The sequence below is a fragment of the Platichthys flesus genome, chromosome 19 (genome assembly GCF_949316205.1).
Source record: "Platichthys flesus chromosome 19, fPlaFle2.1, whole genome shotgun sequence".
In the NCBI taxonomy this organism is placed as follows: Eukaryota; Metazoa; Chordata; class Actinopteri; order Pleuronectiformes; family Pleuronectidae; genus Platichthys; species Platichthys flesus.
The window spans coordinates 9,992,078-10,012,832 of NC_084963.1; the positions used below are offsets into that span (position 1 = coordinate 9,992,078).

The 20,755-nt window shown below is 41.4% G+C and overlaps 1 protein-coding gene across 5 annotated transcripts in view; it reads left to right on the forward strand.

Moving 5' to 3' along the window:
- Positions 1-20,755, forward strand: part of rgs3a (regulator of G protein signaling 3a) — a 136,382-nt gene that overhangs the window by 62,523 nt on the left and 53,104 nt on the right. For 4 of the 5 annotated variants that reach the window (XM_062412391.1, XM_062412393.1, XM_062412392.1 and 1 more), the window contains 2 exons: positions 287-330; positions 15,660-15,797. In XM_062412391.1, the coding sequence (XP_062268375.1) occupies positions 287-330; positions 15,660-15,797 (182 nt within the window). Of the gene's footprint in view, positions 1-286; positions 331-6,551; positions 6,641-15,659; positions 15,798-20,755 lie in introns of those variants that run through there. The other variant, XM_062412396.1, reaches the window with a different exon arrangement.

Genomic DNA, 20,755 nt, shown 5'->3' on the forward strand with positions numbered 1-20,755 from the left:
CTCAGGGCCAATTTGTTGAACATTAGACAAAAGTTTGTGTGCGCTTGTGTGTGTGTGTGTGTGTTGGAGAGGAGGGGACATTCGATTAAAACCATATATCTTGACTCCAGATGCACAGGCCTGTCTCACAGAGTGCTTCCTCTGTGACTTATGCTTTGGTGGACCTCTATAACCCTGACCTACTGTATCAATAAGATTATTTTTACTCAAATCCTAACTGTAAATCAATATGCTCCAAATGTCCTGCTAGCATTAGTATAAATCTCTTTGTTCCTTTGTGTTACAGATTATGCTGAAGAGCTGAGATTCTACCTTATTCACATGACCGAGGTAAGAGAAGAGACGGTGTGTGTGTGTGTTTTTGTTTGTGTTTGACAGAGGAAAGAGAAAGAGGGTAAAGAGGCTATAATGTGAACAATTTTGTTCTGTGTGCCGGAGGGGCCATTGAATCTGGTGGAAATCACATTACAGGGAAGACACAAGGATTATCAGAAAGCTGTAATGAAAATGTCTTTTCTCTGTGTGTCTGTCAGACTCGACTCCATCAAAGACCGATGCATCATCCCCTCTGTTAGATATATATATATATAGATATATTGAGAGATTATAGAAGTATATTTTGTTCCATCAAGAGAGTGGTTCTTTTTTTATCTCGCTGTGTATTTCAAAAATTCAGATTCAAGATAATCCTTATTTCAAACTACAATGACACTCAGCTTATTCCTCTGCCAAGGCTTAACAGTCCCCTTCAATTCTGCACCAAATCCCTCATGTTTGTTTGGACACAGTTCCAAAGCTATTGAAGATTCATATAAACTGTTGATTCCAACCTGAATTCATGAATCCATTTCCACATGGTAGTAAGGGTGCAGCCTTATTTGTCACTGTACCATAGCTAAAAATAGCCGACACCCTTTAATTAGGAAAAAGTCCCCAAAAACAGTTTGCAATTTAATGAAAACAAATTTTTATTTAGTTTTTTTATTATATGCAACAATTGAATGGGTTGTCCCACCTTTCCACCAAGTGCTTCTGACAAACATACACAGAAAAGGATGAAGCCATAACCTACTTGGCAAAGATAATAAGGCCATGAAATATACAGTATCTTATTTTATGCTGACACAAATATACAACTCAATAATGTGGGATTGAAGCATTTTAAATATGGTGCACCTATTTTACATTGAGATTGGTTTTGTTTACACAATCAAAGTTACGTCATTTATGACAAGTCATCGTCCTTCTACCCTGTGTAATAAAGTACCTCTCTATCTATCAATTAAGGATGAATAGGAGAGTATTATTAATATTGCATTGCGGTTGTTACCAATTATTCAACAACTGAAATGGCACTTTGAGAGCTCTCGTTCTGCATTGTTTCAGCAGCATAAAAAATAAATGAACACGCCAGTTGTTCTAGTCGTGTGAAAACTGGTCTTAGCCAAAGTTTAAAGCTTCATATACTGTACAGCAAAAAGAAAAATGATATATAACCAGGGGTTGTTTGAGATGTAAAATCCAAAGTGTTTCTCCTTCACAACAGTTTTACTTAGTGAAGTACTGCTCTACATAATTAGATTTCAAATCTTTCCTAATGTCAGTGGGGTTTTGCATCACTGTCTGTCCTCTCTCGATATTGCAGTCTTTAGACAGTAATTTGCAGAAAGAGCATAAAAGCGATCTGCTGTGTAGACGGTATCTGACAGACTCTCTCATGGGATTTTATAGTTTTGGAGCCTGATTGGCCATTTACAAATTTTTTTTTTGGTTATTGTCTAGGCAGCTCGGCTGTAGTTAATGAGCATGTTTGCAGGTGGTGGTAGACAGAGCGTCTCTCCTCTTCATTTCAGCATCCTCTCTTCCCTTTCCACTGCTTCTCTTCATGTCCATTTCATAACATTGTTTAAACACACAGGAAGTGTGAGGGAATAAAACTGCAGGGCTACATCATGCTTCTAAAGTTGTGTTATGTATTCTTAGAGTTATCCTCTCCCTCCCTCCTCTTGCACACATCTCTCTTTGTTGTATGGTACAATTGTGGCAGCTGTCGCACACACTCTCTTGAGCCACCTCATGGAATATCATCTTGTGTAAGAAATCTCTGGATCTGGATCTGATATCATCATCACCTGCTGTCATATTTCTCCAGATGTACAACATATAATCTGTCACAGCATAAAAAGTGGGTTGAAAACTGCTCAATTTGCTAAATAGCATATGTAGAGTCGTGGTTGTTTTGCGGACAAGACTGTGTAGCTGGCACGCTGGTGCACGTTGGGATTTAATATCACATTATCAGATCCAAAATCTCCCAGCAATCTGGATCATTTTCAAAGAATTTTTGGCCATCCTCACACATTACTGTATAGGCCACTATATATTATGTACATAGTGCATATTAAACTATATCCCTACACCATTAGGAGAATAGTGTCTAATTCCAGACATACTCCCTTCTCTCTTTCGCCGTGCCCGAGGTCAGGTTATAGATAAAGGGCCAACAAACAGTACATTGTAGTATCTACGCTCAGGGACTTTCATATATATAACTCAGATGCCCCAGACAGAGAGGCACCAACTCCCTTGCGTAATCGACCGGTGGCAAGACATAAGGACACAACGTGATTTATATGCATACTTTGGGATTAGCTGTCCCAATGGGATGTGGCTCCAGAAGGCAGAACTCCAAAGCTTTGACCAAAAATAATATTCATAACTACAGATGAGAAAACGAGATGAGGAACCCGAGCTGTATCTGACACATCAAGAGAATAAAAACAGCCTACTTACTTTTGCACCATATTTATCACAAGCTTAATCCTTCCCAGATTACTCCACCAAGGCCCAACAGTTCTTTTAGATTGAATCAAGTTACACCAATTTGCACACACTCTAAAATATCAGCTCCCTAAATATGCCTGATTTCAAAGATTAACATCCATGAATTATTCCCTGGGAAATTGGTGAAAATGTCAAAAAATGCTGTTTGGCAATGCTAAAGAAGTTATAGAATACAACTTAATCTTCCCCAAAGGCAATTTGTGTTGTGTGCAATTAATAGAAAAAAGAAGATAAATACATGCTGACAAACATCCGCTTAAACATAATAACACTTTAAAACACCATAAACAAGCGGGTTTAGTTGCGTCGAGGTAAAAGTGCAATTTCTTTGAAAAAAGAAAATGTATTTAAATAATAAATGAAGAATATAAATAAAATAATTCAAATGGCAGAAGGGAATTTAAGAGTATCTGTATCTGGCCCATTTCTTCCACAAAAAAAAAAACAATCAAATGGCCAGAGGCAAAAACATAGCTGTCATGTTGGAGGTAAAACTCTTTTATATGTACAAACTGTTTGGTGATGAAGACCAACCGAAAAAATGTGGACCTTTCCTTTAAGTAAACTCTGATTTTGAACTGGGTGTAAATAATAATGAAATTACATTTTTGTTTAGTGCTGCTTTCACATCACATTGGGAAACGTAGTCATTTAATGCTCAGGTGCCACAGACAGCATCCAGTCTCCCACTCTGCATCAGCATCAGTCATACTAGTGTTTTCTGCTTCTGTCCTCATTGCTGCACTAACGACTCCCTGTGGTCTGCTTGAGCATCTCTGCAAAGATATGTCGCACTGAGAGCAAGGGAGTTTGTGCAAAGCCCTTGTTTGTGCCCCCCCCCCCCCCCCCGGAGAAGGTGTGCAGTCGACTGTGCTTATCAATAGAAAAGAGCTTGATTGTGAACTTTGCGGCTCTCCAATCAATTTATATACAGTGCCTTGTGGATCTATGGAACTCGGCCTGAACAAACCAGTCTTTCTGTTTTTGGCTTATGGAAACGACTTTGAATGCTTTTTAACACTCCACACTTAAAGTGAAGACGTCTTAGAAGTGTTTCTAAAGTATAGCTTAACAGGCTGGATCGCTGATGCTCTCCTTTCCCTTTTTTTTTTTTAATCCATCCAGCCACTGTGACTCGTCTTTCGGCTGCAAACGTCTACACGCACAGTTCATCTTTTCATGGAGAAACTTTATAAGCCCTGACCCCTCCTAACGCGCATACATATTGTCACAGAAGTTCCTTTGCTTTGAAATGTGCTGCATAACCTAATTAGCAGCTTGTGAATCTTTATAAGGGGCCTTTTTTCCCTCAGAAATTCCAGACAGAATGAGAAGGCTCTGATTTCTGTCCCACAGGCTGGGAAAAAAAGCTCCACTGCTTTTCTGTCCAATTAGGCAACATATAAAAATAGAAAGCCATACGGAAGCAGGATGAAAGAGAGCAGAGAGGGACTTTCAAGGAATTCGGAAGAAGATTTTTGATTTTATGCGACACATTAAAAAGGTCTGCAGGGATGTTCTTGTCACATTTCTTCTGTTTCTAATGCTGTTTCCTACTGTCTCTAATCACATTATTCAAATGTCATTGATGCACTAATATATCTAACTTCACATACTGCACCACAAAAGCAAGAGGGACCTTGCACGTTTCCATGCATTATTCTCCCGAAACATGAGAGAGAGAGAGAGAGAGAGATATGGGCTACTGAGGGTTAAGACCTGGTGTTAGTGTAAGTCATTTAGTTTGGATGGTTAGGGTAAGGGGCTAGGGAATGTATTTTATCAATGAGTGTCCTCACTAAGATACTAAGTACCAGCGTGTGTGTTGTTGTCGACCAAAGCCTTAATTTCTAAGGTCGTGGTTTAGGAATGAATTCAGGTATGAATTGTTCCTAGTGAAGGATAGGTATAAGGTTTTTGTTTAGGCTATACACAATAAATGGAAGTCAATGCAAAGTACTATAAGGATTGCTGTGTGTTTAACTCCAGCTAACATTTACTTTCTATTGCCACTGTCGGACCTGTTCCTCCATCCATATTGTCAGACCCCCCCCCCCCCCCCCCCCCCCACACACACACACGCCTGCACGCACTCTAAGCGTTGATACACCTGTCAGCAGTCCATTTCATACCTCAAGGAGCCACAGTGAAACATCACACCACTTTTACTGTGGCTCTTCCCTCACACATGTACTGTGACTCTCCTCTCCAGCTAAACCGCTGTAGTACTCCTTTATCCTTGAGTGACGACAGTCTTTGCGGAGAGGTTGACCTTCTCGGCCCGCTGGTGGGGTGCACTGGCGTGTGAAGTGGGGGAGAGTGCGAGGTGGATGGAGGGAGGGGAGAAAGAGGGGAGGAAAGGAGAAAAAACATCTAAAGAAACTGGGAGAGGACACATACCCGCTAATGGCTGGATTATTGAGCCCCGCTGATCAGAGGAAGATGATGATGTGTTTGAAGAGTTTGGATGGTGTGTGTCTGTGCGTGTGTGCGCTTTGTTTGTTTACTTTCACTCAAATGAGATATGTGTGTAATGTGATAGACTCTAATTGAATTGCTCTTTCTGGCTTCTCTGTGCAAAGGTTACATACACACACACACACGCACACACGCACACATCCACATGCACTAACTGAGAGAGAGATTTAGGACATGGTCTTGTGTTTTTAGTGAAATTGCTGCGGCCCTCAAGACATGTATTTCCTTCTCTGTCAATACTCCTGAACAGGTCCCTAACAAAAAACACAATTTAAAACAAACATAATGTGATCTATAGGGAGGTAAGAGGTAAGACTCAAAATCAATATCAGGATTATCCAAGACACTCAACCAAGTCCAGTTGACCTGTGTTTTTGCACTTGGATGTACCTTGACCTGGATGGCAGAGAATATTCACAGGCACAATATCACGATTATTTCAAACATGATTCGACAGGTACCCTGGCCTCTGCTGCAAAATGAACATATATAATATCAGATCTGACCTTTGTTGCATGGGATTCCCCTGATTTCTTTCCTCAAGCTTTCAGATTTATTTCAGAATTTCTCCCTATCCTGTCCGATAAAGGCAGTAAATGCAGGACAGGCCTTAAGGGAAGTAAAATACAGCATTCATACAGTGCTGCTATAAATAACCTGTCGTGCGGTGGTTTAGCAAATACAAAAACAGACAAATAACCCACAGCTGCACAAATAAAGCATTCATAAACTCCACAGTAACATATTACCACACTTGTCATGTAACAGACCTCCCAGCCACATCTCTACAGGCAAGCACTCTATCTCCTACTTAGTGAAATACAATGATGAAATGACATATTCTCTCCAAATTATGTCTCATATATGTACTATTTCTTGATTTATTTCAAACACCCAGGATCATTCTTCTCCTGCCTGCCCTCCTCATTTCATCTTCTCCTGTCCTTCTCCTCTATATAGCCGGAGGTCATGCTATTTTAGCACTTGCTCAAAACAGAAGTGATATAACCCAGATTTACACGTGGAAAGGGAAAGTGGCGGTGTTGGTGCTGGATGGGGGTGCAATTGTGTCTCTGGAAAGTCATGTGTGTGTAAGTGTGTCAGTGACGCAGGGAGAGAGGAAGCAAGAAATCACTGTGTAAATGAAAAACACAGAGACAAAGGAGGGACACTGTACGAGATAAGTGGTCCAGCGGAGTGCATCAGGGTCACAGCCAGAGTCGTCATGGGGAACCTGTCCGCCCGGGTCGGGCCTAAGAAAAGGTTCGTCAGGAAGGGGAGCTCATTGCAGCAGCACCTACTGCCTGACAGTGGAGAAGTAAGTGTTACATTCGAACGTGTGTGTTGTTGTGGCTTAGTTGCATAATGTAGGCAGATCTGAAGTCACGGTGGCTTCGCTGTAAGTGCCGTAGTTTGATTTAAATAAAAAAGCAAGGATGGAAAAGTGTAATTCCTTAATCAGAAGATGACTGAGCGGTTGTTTAACGCTGTGCTGAGTTAACTCGTCACGGTCTCTGGTGAGTTAGACCCACAATTGATTGCACGAAGTCAGAAAAGACCGAACCTAATTGTTGTCAGTTGAATACTTTTAGAGGTTGCAGTAAAAAATACTTAGACTACTTAACACATCTCAAGATATTCTGAACAGAGTACATTTATTTTAATTTTCAAAGTTGTACTTCTTCATTGTTCACTTGTTACAAATGGTTTCACTCTATATCCAAGCATTAATATATGTGGAATTTGCAGATAATGGTTTTGAAACATTAAAGTTTTGTGTACACTTGAAGCAGAAGATAGAGGATGGGATGTTTGAGAAGAGCTCACAGGCACCAACGTGTATTGTACAGGCATGCTGCAGAACTAAGTGAAATCCCAGTGGGGTTAAGTGCTCCTGGTTTATGATGTGCATGATGACCTTCATGTAACATTGGTGAAGTGAACACTCACCGTTGATGTTCTTCTCCTCGGGACTAAGCAGAAGTGTTTAACATATCTATAAGGATGTGCATGTGTAAGTGCTGGTGTGTGTGTCTATCTATACAGTGTGTATTTGGGTATCTCTGTGCTTTCAAGCACATCCTTAACTGCATGACAGACTGGCTGCCGCTTGCAGGCTGAAGTAAGGGTGTGAATGATTTGCACCCAGGGGCTCCAGTCAGCAAAATACCTCCTTCATGGTAGCCATCCATAACACGGGCAGGGCAGGACCCGTCCCTCTGGGGTCTGATTGAGCCGAGACGTGCCCCGTTCCCTCCAGATGAGCCCCGAGTTAAAGTGTGCTTTGCTTTGCCTCTGATTTAATGTGCCAGCCCGGACTGGCAGCGCTGTCGCTCTACTGGCTTAACATCTAAATATAATCGCCTCCATCTTAGAGATAAGATTGCATTGAGATCTACGACCACCAACAACTCGCCCAGCAGCCTCGGTGATGAGCATGTTCTCTTGAGCTGCATTACCCTCCCTGTTCCATCAGGTGCAGGACAAATGGCTGTCGGCACATGAATTATTCACTGACCATTATCGGAATGTGTGCAGAAGTAAGTCACAAATTAATGATGCATCTACATTTTTTATAGCTATGTACATTACAGTACCCTCATGCTTTTGCAATAAACACAATTATGGTAGAGCTGATTCAAAAGAGTATGTAGATTCCAACACCTACTAGGGGTTGTGCTGATAGACAACGATTTAAGGGAACAAAGGTAAATCCAATGTTTAGATATTTGCTTTGTTTTCCCAGTAATGTTATAAGTTATTATGATTATACCTGGTAATGGTAGCAGTATCAAATTACTATTGAATTCCACCTCATGTCTCCGTGACCTCTGAGAGCATTACATTGATATTTATTCATTTCCTGGAGATTTATTCAGACCTTTACCATAACTACTACTTGCGTAACCTTATAAACTAAAACTTAAAGTAAACCTAACCTAAACATACGAAATTTAAACATTTACAATATTGGGACTTGTTTTTTGTCCCACACACACAGACACAACTCTGACCGCTGTGTCTGTGTGTAGGTGCACCGCTGATACAGAAATGGAGCAGAGGAGATTATAGACTGAACACATCAACAACACTGTCTCTTAACCTCTCACCAAGAAAGAGAGCGAGAGAGAGAGGGAGGGCTGCACTCCCCCTGCTCATAGAGAGAGTAACCCAAATAATAATCATAGATAGTGATAATCATAGATAACTCTTAGGATTTAAGAGTCACTTGATTCTTTGCGTCACGTGTCTTATTAACATGATCAGTCAACTTTATTGTAAACTCCAGTATATTGCGACATCCCTCGATTAGGAAACAATTTCTGAAAACGATTACCTAACTCACTGACCGGGTCATTGAATTATCATGTAGACATGTGACGTTACCGAAGTTTAAAAATAGGAGAATCTACTTTTCAAAAACACTGTCTGTATTCAGAAAGCTTCCTCTTTGCCATGTCATGTGCTGATCATCCTCCCCGGTGGCCCTGCAGGCCAAAGACTCCTGTTTACACGTTCTTTTCATTGCAGCTCTCTCTAGGCTAACCACAGAAGAGCTGCGAGCTGGAAACCAGACAAACAAACTGGAAATAGATAAAAGAGTGTGGGAAAGCCGCAGAGTCGAGAAGAGGTTGCATTCCATGTTTAAATCGTTCGGTGAAGTATATGAACTTTATTGACAGAGAGTTTGCATTTCTTTTCAGATTCTCAGGTATTATACAGCTGTGGTTGTATTTTGGTGTGGAAAAGATTAGATAAGATTCCACTCCGGGGAAATTAAGAAAAAGAGAACGTGGAAATATAAAATAGAAGTTGTGCCTTGGTGGATCTAGGCACTCTACTGAGTGCCATTCTGGTTTTAGAAGTTTCAGTGTGGAGCACAATGCTGGATAAGCTGCGAGCCAAAGCATTTGCATGGATAGAAAGTGAGCGGGAGGACAAAAAAGGACGTTTAAAACCTTTAAATAACAGAAAGAGTTTAAATGACTTTCACATCTAATGACACACAGAGTCAACTGGCTTCTTATGCTCCCCTCTTGTTCACATGTCCCTCGGTTGAAAGAAGCCATAAACCCGTTGATATAGTCATTTTGTCCAAAGACGTAAGAGCAATGGCGTGCTCCTGATTATTTAGGACTATGAGATAATAAGAAAGTGACGTGCTGGTAGTTTGATCCGTAACTAACTCAATTGTGAGCGAGAGTCGAGTAACGATAGCATGTTGAGCAGCCTATACGGGACTAACAGGGTGAGATGCTGCGTTCTGTGACTGTGTATAGGGACTCATTATAAGCCACTGATCTTATATAGCCACAGAGAGTTTGCATTTCTTTTCATTCATTTAAATGATAACATTGTTATCGTTATCCTGCAAAACCATGGCGGCATTTGGTCTTCTTTTCTTTTTGGCCTATAGCGATTAACCTTGCCACAGTCTGTGTGGGGATGGTAATAGATATGTGTCGTCATTCTAGTACTGATCTTCTGTGGTGTGCACACTTGATTGAGAGCTTTTTTCGCTCTCCTGAGTAATACTCACTGGCTCTTTCTATCTATACTTTTAAAAGTGAGCCATATCTGCCTCCAGTGTTTACTCTCAAAACACAAACGTGTATACACGAACAAACTTCCAGACTGAAGTCTATACCAAGAGCTGAGCTACATCAGGAAATGGCTGCAAACAGTGCAGAGATAATCCAAGCTGGAGTCTGGGTGAGGGTTGGGGTGCAGGATCAGACCAGCAGCGAGGGATTTATAGCTCATGGCAGAACTCTTGTGGAAATGATCTTATTGGAGAGCAAAAACTTCTTCTAAGCAATGTATGTTAACCTGAACAACATGCAGATAGTGGCATGGGGCCTCATTAGATTAGATTAGATTAGATTTCTTTATTTATCCACACAATGGGGAAATTCACTTGTTACAGCAGTAATAGAAAAAACAGAATTAAAGTAACAGTGTCGAAGCACTGTAAAAAAAAAAAAGAAAGAGATCACAATATGTACACTTCTAAAACTACACATAATAATAGTATGAAACAAACAACCTGCAAAAACAGACACTGTACAAAAAACAGGTGCTGGGGATAAAGTGGAATGATGTTAAGTGTTATTGTAATGAAAATAGAAAATATGAAACAGTAGTGACCATGATACAGAAAATAATTAAAAATAATTAGGGGCTTTACATCAATGGTGTCGTTACAGTTCCCTGTATATAGCCGATCATATCATTTAAGGGGGGTTCTCACAAAGTTTTTGTTGCTGTGGATTAACAACACCAGCTTGTTTTCGGGGCCCCTCTCAGCTCGAGGCCCCAGGCAATTACTTTGCCCACCTTTTTGCAACACCCCTCTGCTTAAAGTGGGGGTAACGCCAATAAGCGAACTTTCCCAAAATAATGAACTTTCGTTATGCAAATGTAATCTTTGCCACATGAACGCAAAACACATATAACATATCAGGTTAGTATTACCAGGCAGTGTGAAATAATGCTACCTGAATGTGACATACTTACGCTGTCATTGAAGTCATGCTAACCAGTGCAGTGGCAGCTTAGGTGAGCTGTGTTGTCAGTGGTCGAGTCTGAAAAGTCATCTGCCAGATGGCTCAGGGAGGAGGGCTTCAACCAGGGAGCACTTTAATCAATCTGATTAAGGGGAAATGCTGCCTGTATTTTTAGCCACTCCATGTCAGGCTAGTGGCCATTCATTGAATTTTGTTCCATTAGGACTCCTGTTTATCTCTTGGACGGCTGCATTTATAAACAAGGGAGTTAGAGTAAAGGACCCATTTGCTATTTTAGCTAATACGGATATTAAGGTGATCATTTTAGGAATAAGATGAACAGCAACTCCATTATTCCAATAATAAAGGCTCCATTCATGACCTGACTCTGTTTGCGCAAACTTACAAATTCCAGTGTTTATGGGACGCCGCCCAGAAGCTGTTTACTGGCAAGAAGCAACATGAACTTAACGAAGGAATCTCTCAAGATTAACCACCGAGGAGTCGCGGAGATTCCTCTCATATTCAAAGCAGCCCAGACGATGAATATTATTTGGGTCCAGACTCTGATACATTTTTATCATATCTGTTTTCTTTCGGCCCAAAACGAAAGATGCATCACGAGACTGGAGTACCACTTGAAAGCGGGAGACAGCTGTCCTGTGAAATAGATTGCAGTGCCAATGTTATAGAGCGCTCCAGCTGGCCCCAGATGATTCCTGTGTAAAACATGTGGTCTGTGGCCGGCTGTCAACAGTTGACTCATTTCCTGGCACGATTTATTATTTTAACTGATGTAATGCAATGATGCGCGGGTCACTGTCGGGGGGTAACAATCCCGGATACCAATGCAGAGTTCAAAATCCAGTATCGGGCTGAGAAGAGAAATTGAAATTGAAAGCCGACACAAATAAATCATCATTAGTATTCCCCCGGCGGAGTGGGGCTCGTTTGCTGTGTCGGCCGTGTTGGTCCCAATAAGAAATTGACCTCTGTGTTATTCTGCGTCTGTCATCTGTTACTCCCCACCCCCACGTCTCTCTTTACTCACTCAGGACAAAATGTGCATGACGTCAGTAAGTGGTGTACAGTATGGCGCGCGCTGTGTACCTCATATTTACACACCGAGACTATGTAAACACTCACACTTCCTTCCTTTGACGGATCAGGGATGTAAACCCTCTGAGACCCGCGGCTCATGATGACTCATGTAGAGGCGAAGAGAGTCCAGGCCTGCTGCTCTCAAGTGAGAAGTTCAAACCGGTGCTGTGTACAGATCTCAGAGGCTTGCTAGTTGTGTGAGTGTGTCTGTTTATGTGCGTTTGCAGGTGCATGCTTTCCCCTGGGACCCTAAAGTGAACTCTGGAGCAGATGTGTTTTCTCTGAGTTGGGGCAGCAGGGAGTTGTGTGGGAAAACGTGGCCATATGAGGCAATGTTTGCCAGGAAGCCTGCGTTGCTTTTCGCAGTATTATTTATTCCAAAGGATTATTAAAGAAGAAAGACACAGGAAAAGGGCATTGCATATCAGTCATGTGCAAATGTCCATGTACGTGTGTTGTTGAACTGCGTTTAGGAAGTGCCTCTTTTGCCCTAACGACCACTTAACAGCCGTTCAAACACACAGGCCTTCTATATATCCAGCCCTTTGCCTTATCAGCTATGCATCTCATATACACGCAGCCACAAGCAATTTGGCAGTCAGCAATTTTTGCTCAAGGACACTTTGGCAGTGTGGACCAGACAAGCCCATAATCGAACCTCCTTTCCCCTCGGATAAGGGGACGAACCGATCAAACTCCCGAGCGTGTAGCCGCGTGTCTGTGTTTTTCTGTTGCATGAACAGGTCGTATTAGCGGTACATGATTGAAGGTTAGTTGGCTCGGGGGGTGCGACCATGTGGAGATCGTGCACACTTTCATTTTAGACGTGCACAAGCAATGACCTTTTGCTGTCTCCAGGCAACCAGGACATCAACTTCTGTTACCTGATCTTCAGAATATGATGTCATCCCTAATGTGACAACACAGAAAAAGAGCTTGTTGTTTACATTGAAGTTATTGTGTATGTGTGTGTGTTTGTGTGTAGATGTGTTCCACGTATTATGGCCTGTGCGTCATCCTTATAAACTCCGATTCAGTCCAAATGATGGATATCAAAGAACATCCACATCGATTTCTGTCCACTCTGAAAAAGCCCCTATTTCATCATCTCATGGTGCAATTGAAAACAGTCAGGCTCAATTTCATTAATGCGTTCGCTACCGAGCCTGCTTCTCTTTCTTGTTCCTCTCTGTGTGTGTCTTTCTTTTTTTATTTGTGTATTTGTATTCTGCACGTGTTGGCAGTTTATTGTGTTGTGCTTCATAACGCTGCACATCACTGCACCACTCTGCTTTGTACGCAGGGCATTTCATCCTGTGTCAAAGCAAAGCAGACTTCATGTTGCCATTACTCACGTGGGCTTTAAATGACTTTTTACCCTGCGTGAGCATCACTAACAATGACGAGGCTTTAACCACCAAACACGTTGCGCCAGTAGACGCCACAACAGCAGAGTTCCCATCTTCACCAGGACATTGAGTGACATTAATAGTGACACGTATACAAAGAGACAGCAGCACAGCAGGCCATGCAAACGCCCATGCAGCCAGGAATCAGGCAAATAAGCCAGTATCATGAATCACCACTGACCAGGGCAGCGAGTGTCAAGAAAAGCCCAGAAGGCTTCAGTCAATCTCCGTCGACTTTCACAAAATGGAAAAATTCTATTTATATCCTGACTTGTGCCCAAAAATGTCAATGCACAAATGTTTCTCCCCCCCCCGACACCGCCAGAGGCAGAACAACGGTAGGTAGGTGGACATGATCGAATTGGAAATGGAGGAGATGGAGAAAAAAAAAACATACTTGAGAACAACACATGACGTAATAGAGACATTTCTTGGACTAAACAAACCTAATATTAAGATGGTGGAAGGTGGACATGTGCTGATGGTGTTTGAGGTCACAAATTATGGTATAGCCAAGTTTATTTATACAGGACATTTCATATGACTCTATGTCCTTCAAGATAAAAAGCAAAGGTACACGCCAAATATATGACATGACTTAACCTATCTTATATATATATGTAATAAAAGTAGGATAAAAATAAGATAAAAAACATAATATTTAGTGGTGATAAAAAGACAATAGTTTACATAAATTTACAAAAATAATTATTCAGCATAAATAGCATTTGTAAGTCGCTTTGGAAAAAGCGTCAGCTAAATGAAATGTAATTTAATGTAATGTAAAATAAAATAAAATAGAGGCAGTGTATAGAGGCTGATTTAGAGTTTAATCTCTGTGTTGTGACAAGACCTTTATCTGATGACCTCAGGGGTCCGTCCTGTGTGTATGCAATGAGCAAGTCAGTAATACAGGAAGGAATTGAACAGTGATTTATAGAACAAACACAATGAATTGGTTGTGCAGCCATAGATCTGGATATTAGAAAGATATTAGATATCAAGTCGGCTCAAGTCAAAGAGTTTTTGCCCACCAATTACAGATTATTTATTTTTAGATCAAGTGTAAACACTGGAATGACACGAGCTTGTCTGGTTTTTTGTTGAATATTATAAAATCTGAACAATTTCCTCTAGCTACAACTCTGCAGCCCATAAACAAAATGTACTCATCCCATTAACCTTCCTCCTTCAACTATTTAAGAAGTCTGCTCGGAAGCTGTTTCCAAATTAGCGTTTGAAGCACAAAACAACACAAGTCTAATCTGTTGTAGCAAAGATGTGTTTTCTTAGATGCTCTGTCTTTTATCAGAGGCACAATGGTGGAGTCGTAACCAAACACAAATGAGGACATTAATCGATCAAAGATTGAATCTGCCCATTACTGAGGTCAAACACAGATACCAGGATGTCCTGCAGAGTCAGCCCTGGGGTATTTATACTCTTTTCAATGAGATGCCATTTGACCAACTCTAATTTAACCACCGGCTGTCAGATATTTATTCCCATGTATTTCCCAGCAGGGGCGTATTGATTTGTTCTCTTTCAGCAGTACCATCTTGCCATTAGTCACACACTGTAATTCTTTCGCCAGCGTATCAAATTCTGCATGGTGGAGACCGGCTATTATCTAATTTCACTAATGCCAGCGTTTTGATGCCCACGAGGCTGCGCCACTGTACGGCCTGTGGGGTCATGAAAAACAAAGTTCAGATGGCAGCTGTTTGTGCACATGAACACCAGTGCTGGTTGTAGGGCCGGTGTTTGTTGTAGATACCATCATTTATCTCAATCCGCTGGACACACGCAGACGTGCCATCACGCTCGTTCCCACACAGAAAGGTGTGAGACCTCTGCTGCGCGTGGTGGATTACGCTCTTTTGTTTGTCATTATCGTCTCTGATGGCACTCATTGCTCTCTCTGACTCACTCACTCACAACATCACACACTCATATACACAACTATACACACACATACTCACACAAACACACACACACACAGATACGCACAGGTAAGCACTGTCCACGTTTCAGACCCTCATTAAAGAGTGCCTGTGAAACAAGAGAAAACACGATTGTTTAGCATTTTCCTCATTTCACACGTGCACACTTTCTATTGTGATCCTCTCGTGCGCTTCCCGTCTCGAACCCTTTCACTATCCAAGGATCAGGAGGCACTTCTTGATTTCACTGACAGCAGATGCCTAATTGGCTGTTTTTCTTTTCCTCCACCCCTCTTGCTCCTCACCCACTGTCTCTCTCTCTCTCTCTGTCCATCTCCCCCCACTCACTCTCTCTCTCTCTCCCTGTATGTCTCTAGAAGTGTGACTGCCTGCTGAGCCTGGAAGCCTTTTCAGCAGACCAGAAGCGCCGTGTGTGTCAGTGCCTGAAGGACAACATTGACAAGCAGCTCCAGCTTCAAAGGAGGGAGCCGTCCATTCCGCATCACTTTGACCAGGTACGGCCACATGGTCACACTCTCACACACGCATATACAAGCATTTCCGATGACCCAGGCCGCATGTATACAACTCACTCCCAAGCACACGCGCTGAGTCAGTAACGTCTGCACTTTCCTGGAAGCTCACACTGCCATCCTTATGATTTTCCACTTAGGTCAGACATTTCTTTGGAGAGTTTAATCCTGCTGCCTTTTTATATCTGCCTGCATTTGGATAGTCGCCCTGCTTTAGTGCTGGAAGAGCAATTTAAATCCTGCTGAATATCCGGATAATATTTCCGGCAAAAAGCAGTTTTTTTTTAACCGACTCGATTTCATGTTGACAAATGACAGTGTGGTAAATCGACTTTGTTGGGATCATTTGAAAGGATAACCACACCAGATGGGATGAAACACTGCGCACCAGGTGTTTTCTTTGTTTACCTGTGGTGTGGTGATACATGGAAGGACAGTTGTTCTGTATTGACATTATTTGTATTTCTTTTCAGTTTGCATCTTTTAGTTTAAATACTGATCAGGTTTTCTTTGTGGCCGAAATTTTCCTCGAAGATAAATATTCATTAAATTCAGAGTTTTAATAAATTTGGACAGATGTTGGACATATTTTTAATCATTCTATTAACTTCCTAAAAGTGACATATCAGCTTTAAGTTGATTTGGCTAACTTTTTAGCAATCAGTTGCATATTTAGAGCATTTATCTTGGGACATATTTGTGTACATGATAATTATAAGCCCAGTAAGCTACTCACCCTTCTCCTAGCTCTTTTTTTGGTTTTTACCTTTGACTGTTTAAAAATGGATGCAGACTCATGATCCGGAAAGTGAAGCCAATGCTGAAGTGCATTCTGAAATCTGCACAGTATGCGTTGGAGCTTTGAGTCTGTGTGATTGACAGTTATAGTACCTTCTGATGGGTGCAGGTGGTTGTACTGTGTCATCAAGCTCCTTTTCAGATTCACCCCTGACCTCCTTTCAAATATGGTTGCTTCTGGGTTTTTTTTAAAGAACAAGATAGTTTGCCAAGATGCAGAGGCTTAAAAAGGAGTGCGGGGTGCTGGTTAAGATGAGCTGTAGCTGATATTCAAGTGCTCACTGGGCTTTGACCGCACTGATTAGGATATTCAAGTCAGTTTCTTATTTCATTCATGAAGCTTTTTACTGCTCCACACTTGCAACTGCCAGTGGCCCGGAGGCCTTATGTTTTCAGGTTGTTAGTCCATTATTGTGAACATGATATCTCAAAAATGCCTCAAGGGAATGTCCCTATATTGCCTTCTAAAGTTCAGTTGGACTCAAAGATAAACTGATTAGATTTTGGTGGTCAAAAGGTTACAGATCCAGTTGGTCTTGTGAATCTTGCAGTATCTTGCAGTATTTCTTCATTTTTGGTCATTGTGACACTTTTACCGAGTGACCTTGTTGCCTTAGAACATCTCAAAAGAATCCTTTCATATGGAATAACTGATTTGGGTAGTCAATGGTCAAGGTCATGGCGGGCTCATCATTTTTATTTGATGCATACTGTGACCTCATATGAAAAAAAATGAATGTATTCTGAAGCTGGACTGGTGGTGGCATACAACTCCAGTGCGGTAAGTCTAAGTTTTCTGTACTTCTTTCTGTACTTCTTTCATTTTTGATGAGCACCAGACAACCCATTTACTTCCTCAGTTTAAAAGATGTTCAACCCAATTTGCTTGAGATTGGCTGAGAGGTGATTAAAAGGAATAAATAGCGTGGTGTGTCAATGGCACACCTGCTATACATTAGGGCTTCATTTCATCAGCACATGAAAGAGGCCGAGAGAGAGAGAGAGAGAGGGGAGGAATAGCCGACAGTCTTTCATCCCTTCCTCTCTCTCTCTGATTGTGTGTGTGTATCTGTTTGTGTGTCCGTGTGTGTGTATTTATTTTTACCCACATGGTTCATCTGAAAAGATTTGGGATGACCCCTTGATTACGCAGAAGTGAAAATGAACTAGACCTTGACTTATCCTCAACTCAATATCCTCAACTTTCTTAATTTTCTCAAGAATTCAACAGCTTCAATCATTCAGACTTGGGATTTGGAACATGACAGATAATCTTCCAAAGAATATTGTTTGTACCTGTTGCTTTTATCAGCTGTTTTCTCCCATGATCCTGGGTCGATGATGTGCACCCAGCAGACTGAATGACCACATCACATGCACTGAAATGCTCAATACGTTCAATAACAAAGCAGCTGGCCGGGCAGGTTAAGTCACATTGGGTCACGTTAAGTCAACACCATTTACACAAACACCACCGACCAAATCCAACTCCATTGATTAACTGGATCATGGTAAAGACACTGTTATTTTCCCTTATAGGTTTTCATTATTAGCAGCAAATTAAACTTCCTAAAGCTGCAGTTTTTAAAGCCAAACAAACCTTTTGTTGTGCAAACCTGGGTGATGCCTCTTATCGACCCTGCTTACATCTTGAATTTACACGCGCCTTGGGAATACAAACACAAGTGGACAACCACTCGTTGCCGTTTGCACCTGTGTCCATTTGTCTTCAAAGTGTCCAGCTGACAATGTGTTACATTCCCTCGATACCTCATGTCATGTTGGTGTTGTTTATCTAGATTTCTTAGGACTGAATCTTCCTTAATGGATATGAGGTGTTAAGCTTCAATTCCATTTTTTTGGGGGCCGTTGCCAAGCTGTCAATAAAACAAGGTCTTTTAAGGTCCTTGTCAGGGACACATCAGGATGCATTAGCATATAACACACAAAGGATTTGTGCGTCCCAGACCACCTTGGCAAGTGAGTGAGATCAGATCAAAACATGTCTTGGCTGAAATTCCTCTCGAGAAATCAGCTCCAAGCTCATCAGTTCACCACTTTCATTTCCACAGCTGTCGCATGACAACTTCCCAACCCAACATCTGATCTGGTCTCACATCCCCGTAAAAACGAAAATCATTTCTGTGTGTGAAGCCATATAATGTAGTTTTTAGCCAGTCCAACTATACAGATAGGTCCTTTGTGTCGATGTCAGGAGATGTCGAGCAAATCAATATGCTGTCCGCAATGAAACAAGATTTCACCCTTTGGAATTTAATTTTTTTATTGAAAATCAATATGCATTAATATTGTTGGGGCTGCCACAAAACAGAAATACTTTGGATTTATTTTGGATCTGTTGTGGGCCAGAGGACATCAGCTGAATATGCTGCAGCTCCTTCAATGTGGCCCAGGATGCATTTTTGCACACACGACGAAAAGAATGTGTTCACATGCATCCCAGAGCTCCTCTGAATGTGACCACCTAATTTTGTAGATCTCATCAATGCTATGGCGCAGCCGAGGGGTTCAGCAAGGGGCCAGCTGTAGCATCGTCAGTTATTCAATAAGTGCGGTAATAAATGCCACCAGGCGTTCCAGCATCCAGATGAAACGTTTGAACTGGCTACAGAATCTAAATCACACATTTTCCTGTACAGAGGAAAACACGTTAGTATTCCTGAGAGAGCTGATGATACATTTTTACTGAAATCCTACATGCATGTCTTCCATTGTATACCTTCTTAATTTTAGTCATTAGAGGGTTTTATGCTTATCTCTTTATCAAATGCAAATCCATTTGTTGCCCTGAAGGCAAAGGAATTCATGCTTAATCATAACATTTTTACATCTAGACAATTTGGTTCACTTTTGATTGCGTTTCAGCCGAATACCTTAGAGGCAAATAGTTTGTATTCAGTCAACTCCAAATGGGTTTAATTACATGCAAATCATTGTCAAGAACAAAGAGGAAGAGATATAAAAGGAATGCCATTGTGGTATCCTTTCAGTTGTATGTGACCCTTTGGGTGATTTCATGTTGGCAGAAAAAAGGGAGGAAACGTTCCTCTACCTATCTACAGACACATGTGAGCCAGTTTCTTCCATTAGATAACATAAAAAGAATTTTAGAACCTAAATCCTTCTCTAGATGACGATAATCAGCTGCCAATTATATTTTGATTTTGCAAATTGTCGTCTTATCTCGAAAAAAAAATTCCTTTACTTTAAGAACTCCTTTTCTGCCTGTTTGTTACTGCTGAGTCAACACTAGAACTTGCTCTGTAAACCTAATGCGGTGTTTCCTCGATGGACACTGTTTATTCCTGTCAGTGAGTAAAAACTGCATCAAAAGAGCTTTAGAAAATCGCTCGTGGAATCACACATATCCTTTGCGTCAGAAACTGCATTTGACCTCTCATCCACAAAGCTGAGTAAATCCACACTTGGCTGAAGCCGGCACTTTATACTCAAAAGCTATGTTCAAGTGTGCAGTGAGAGCATGTAACACACACACTCTCTCACACACACACACACACACACACACACACACACACACACACACACTGTAGGGATCACATCTGTTCATTCTACTCTGTTGGTTAATTTCATTCATGTTTTCAGAGCAAATGTGGTTACGCCGCCACAGGGTTGATGTCAGCAGTAGCCTGGCTTCCTCCGATCCACAAAAACACTTTGTTCGCTTCCGTTTGGAAAAATCTGGACGTGAACCCCTTCCACTGGGAGATTATATAATTCTCCGGTCCCTCCGAGAGCGGAGCACGATTAGGTTTTGCCAGTTTCACCTTTGTGTGGAGCTTTGTTTAAAGACAGCAGATGGTAAACAGACGACTCGGGCAAATATTTATGGTGACTCATCTTGAATAAACAAGGCCTCTGTCTCTGCCTCGAGACTCTGACAGGAATAACTTTGAATAGGTTAAAGTGAAGCTAAAGAATCACAAAGTGGTCTATGACTTGGATGGGAGTAGGTTACGGGAATGAGGTTGTCAGACAATATGGGAAAATTGGATGATCATCAGCTGATGTTACACTTTTTGGTGATTTAACAGCATATGATCCTCGACGATCTGCAAATACACAGAGGCCAGCGTTTGTGTGTTAGGGCTGGAGAAAAACAT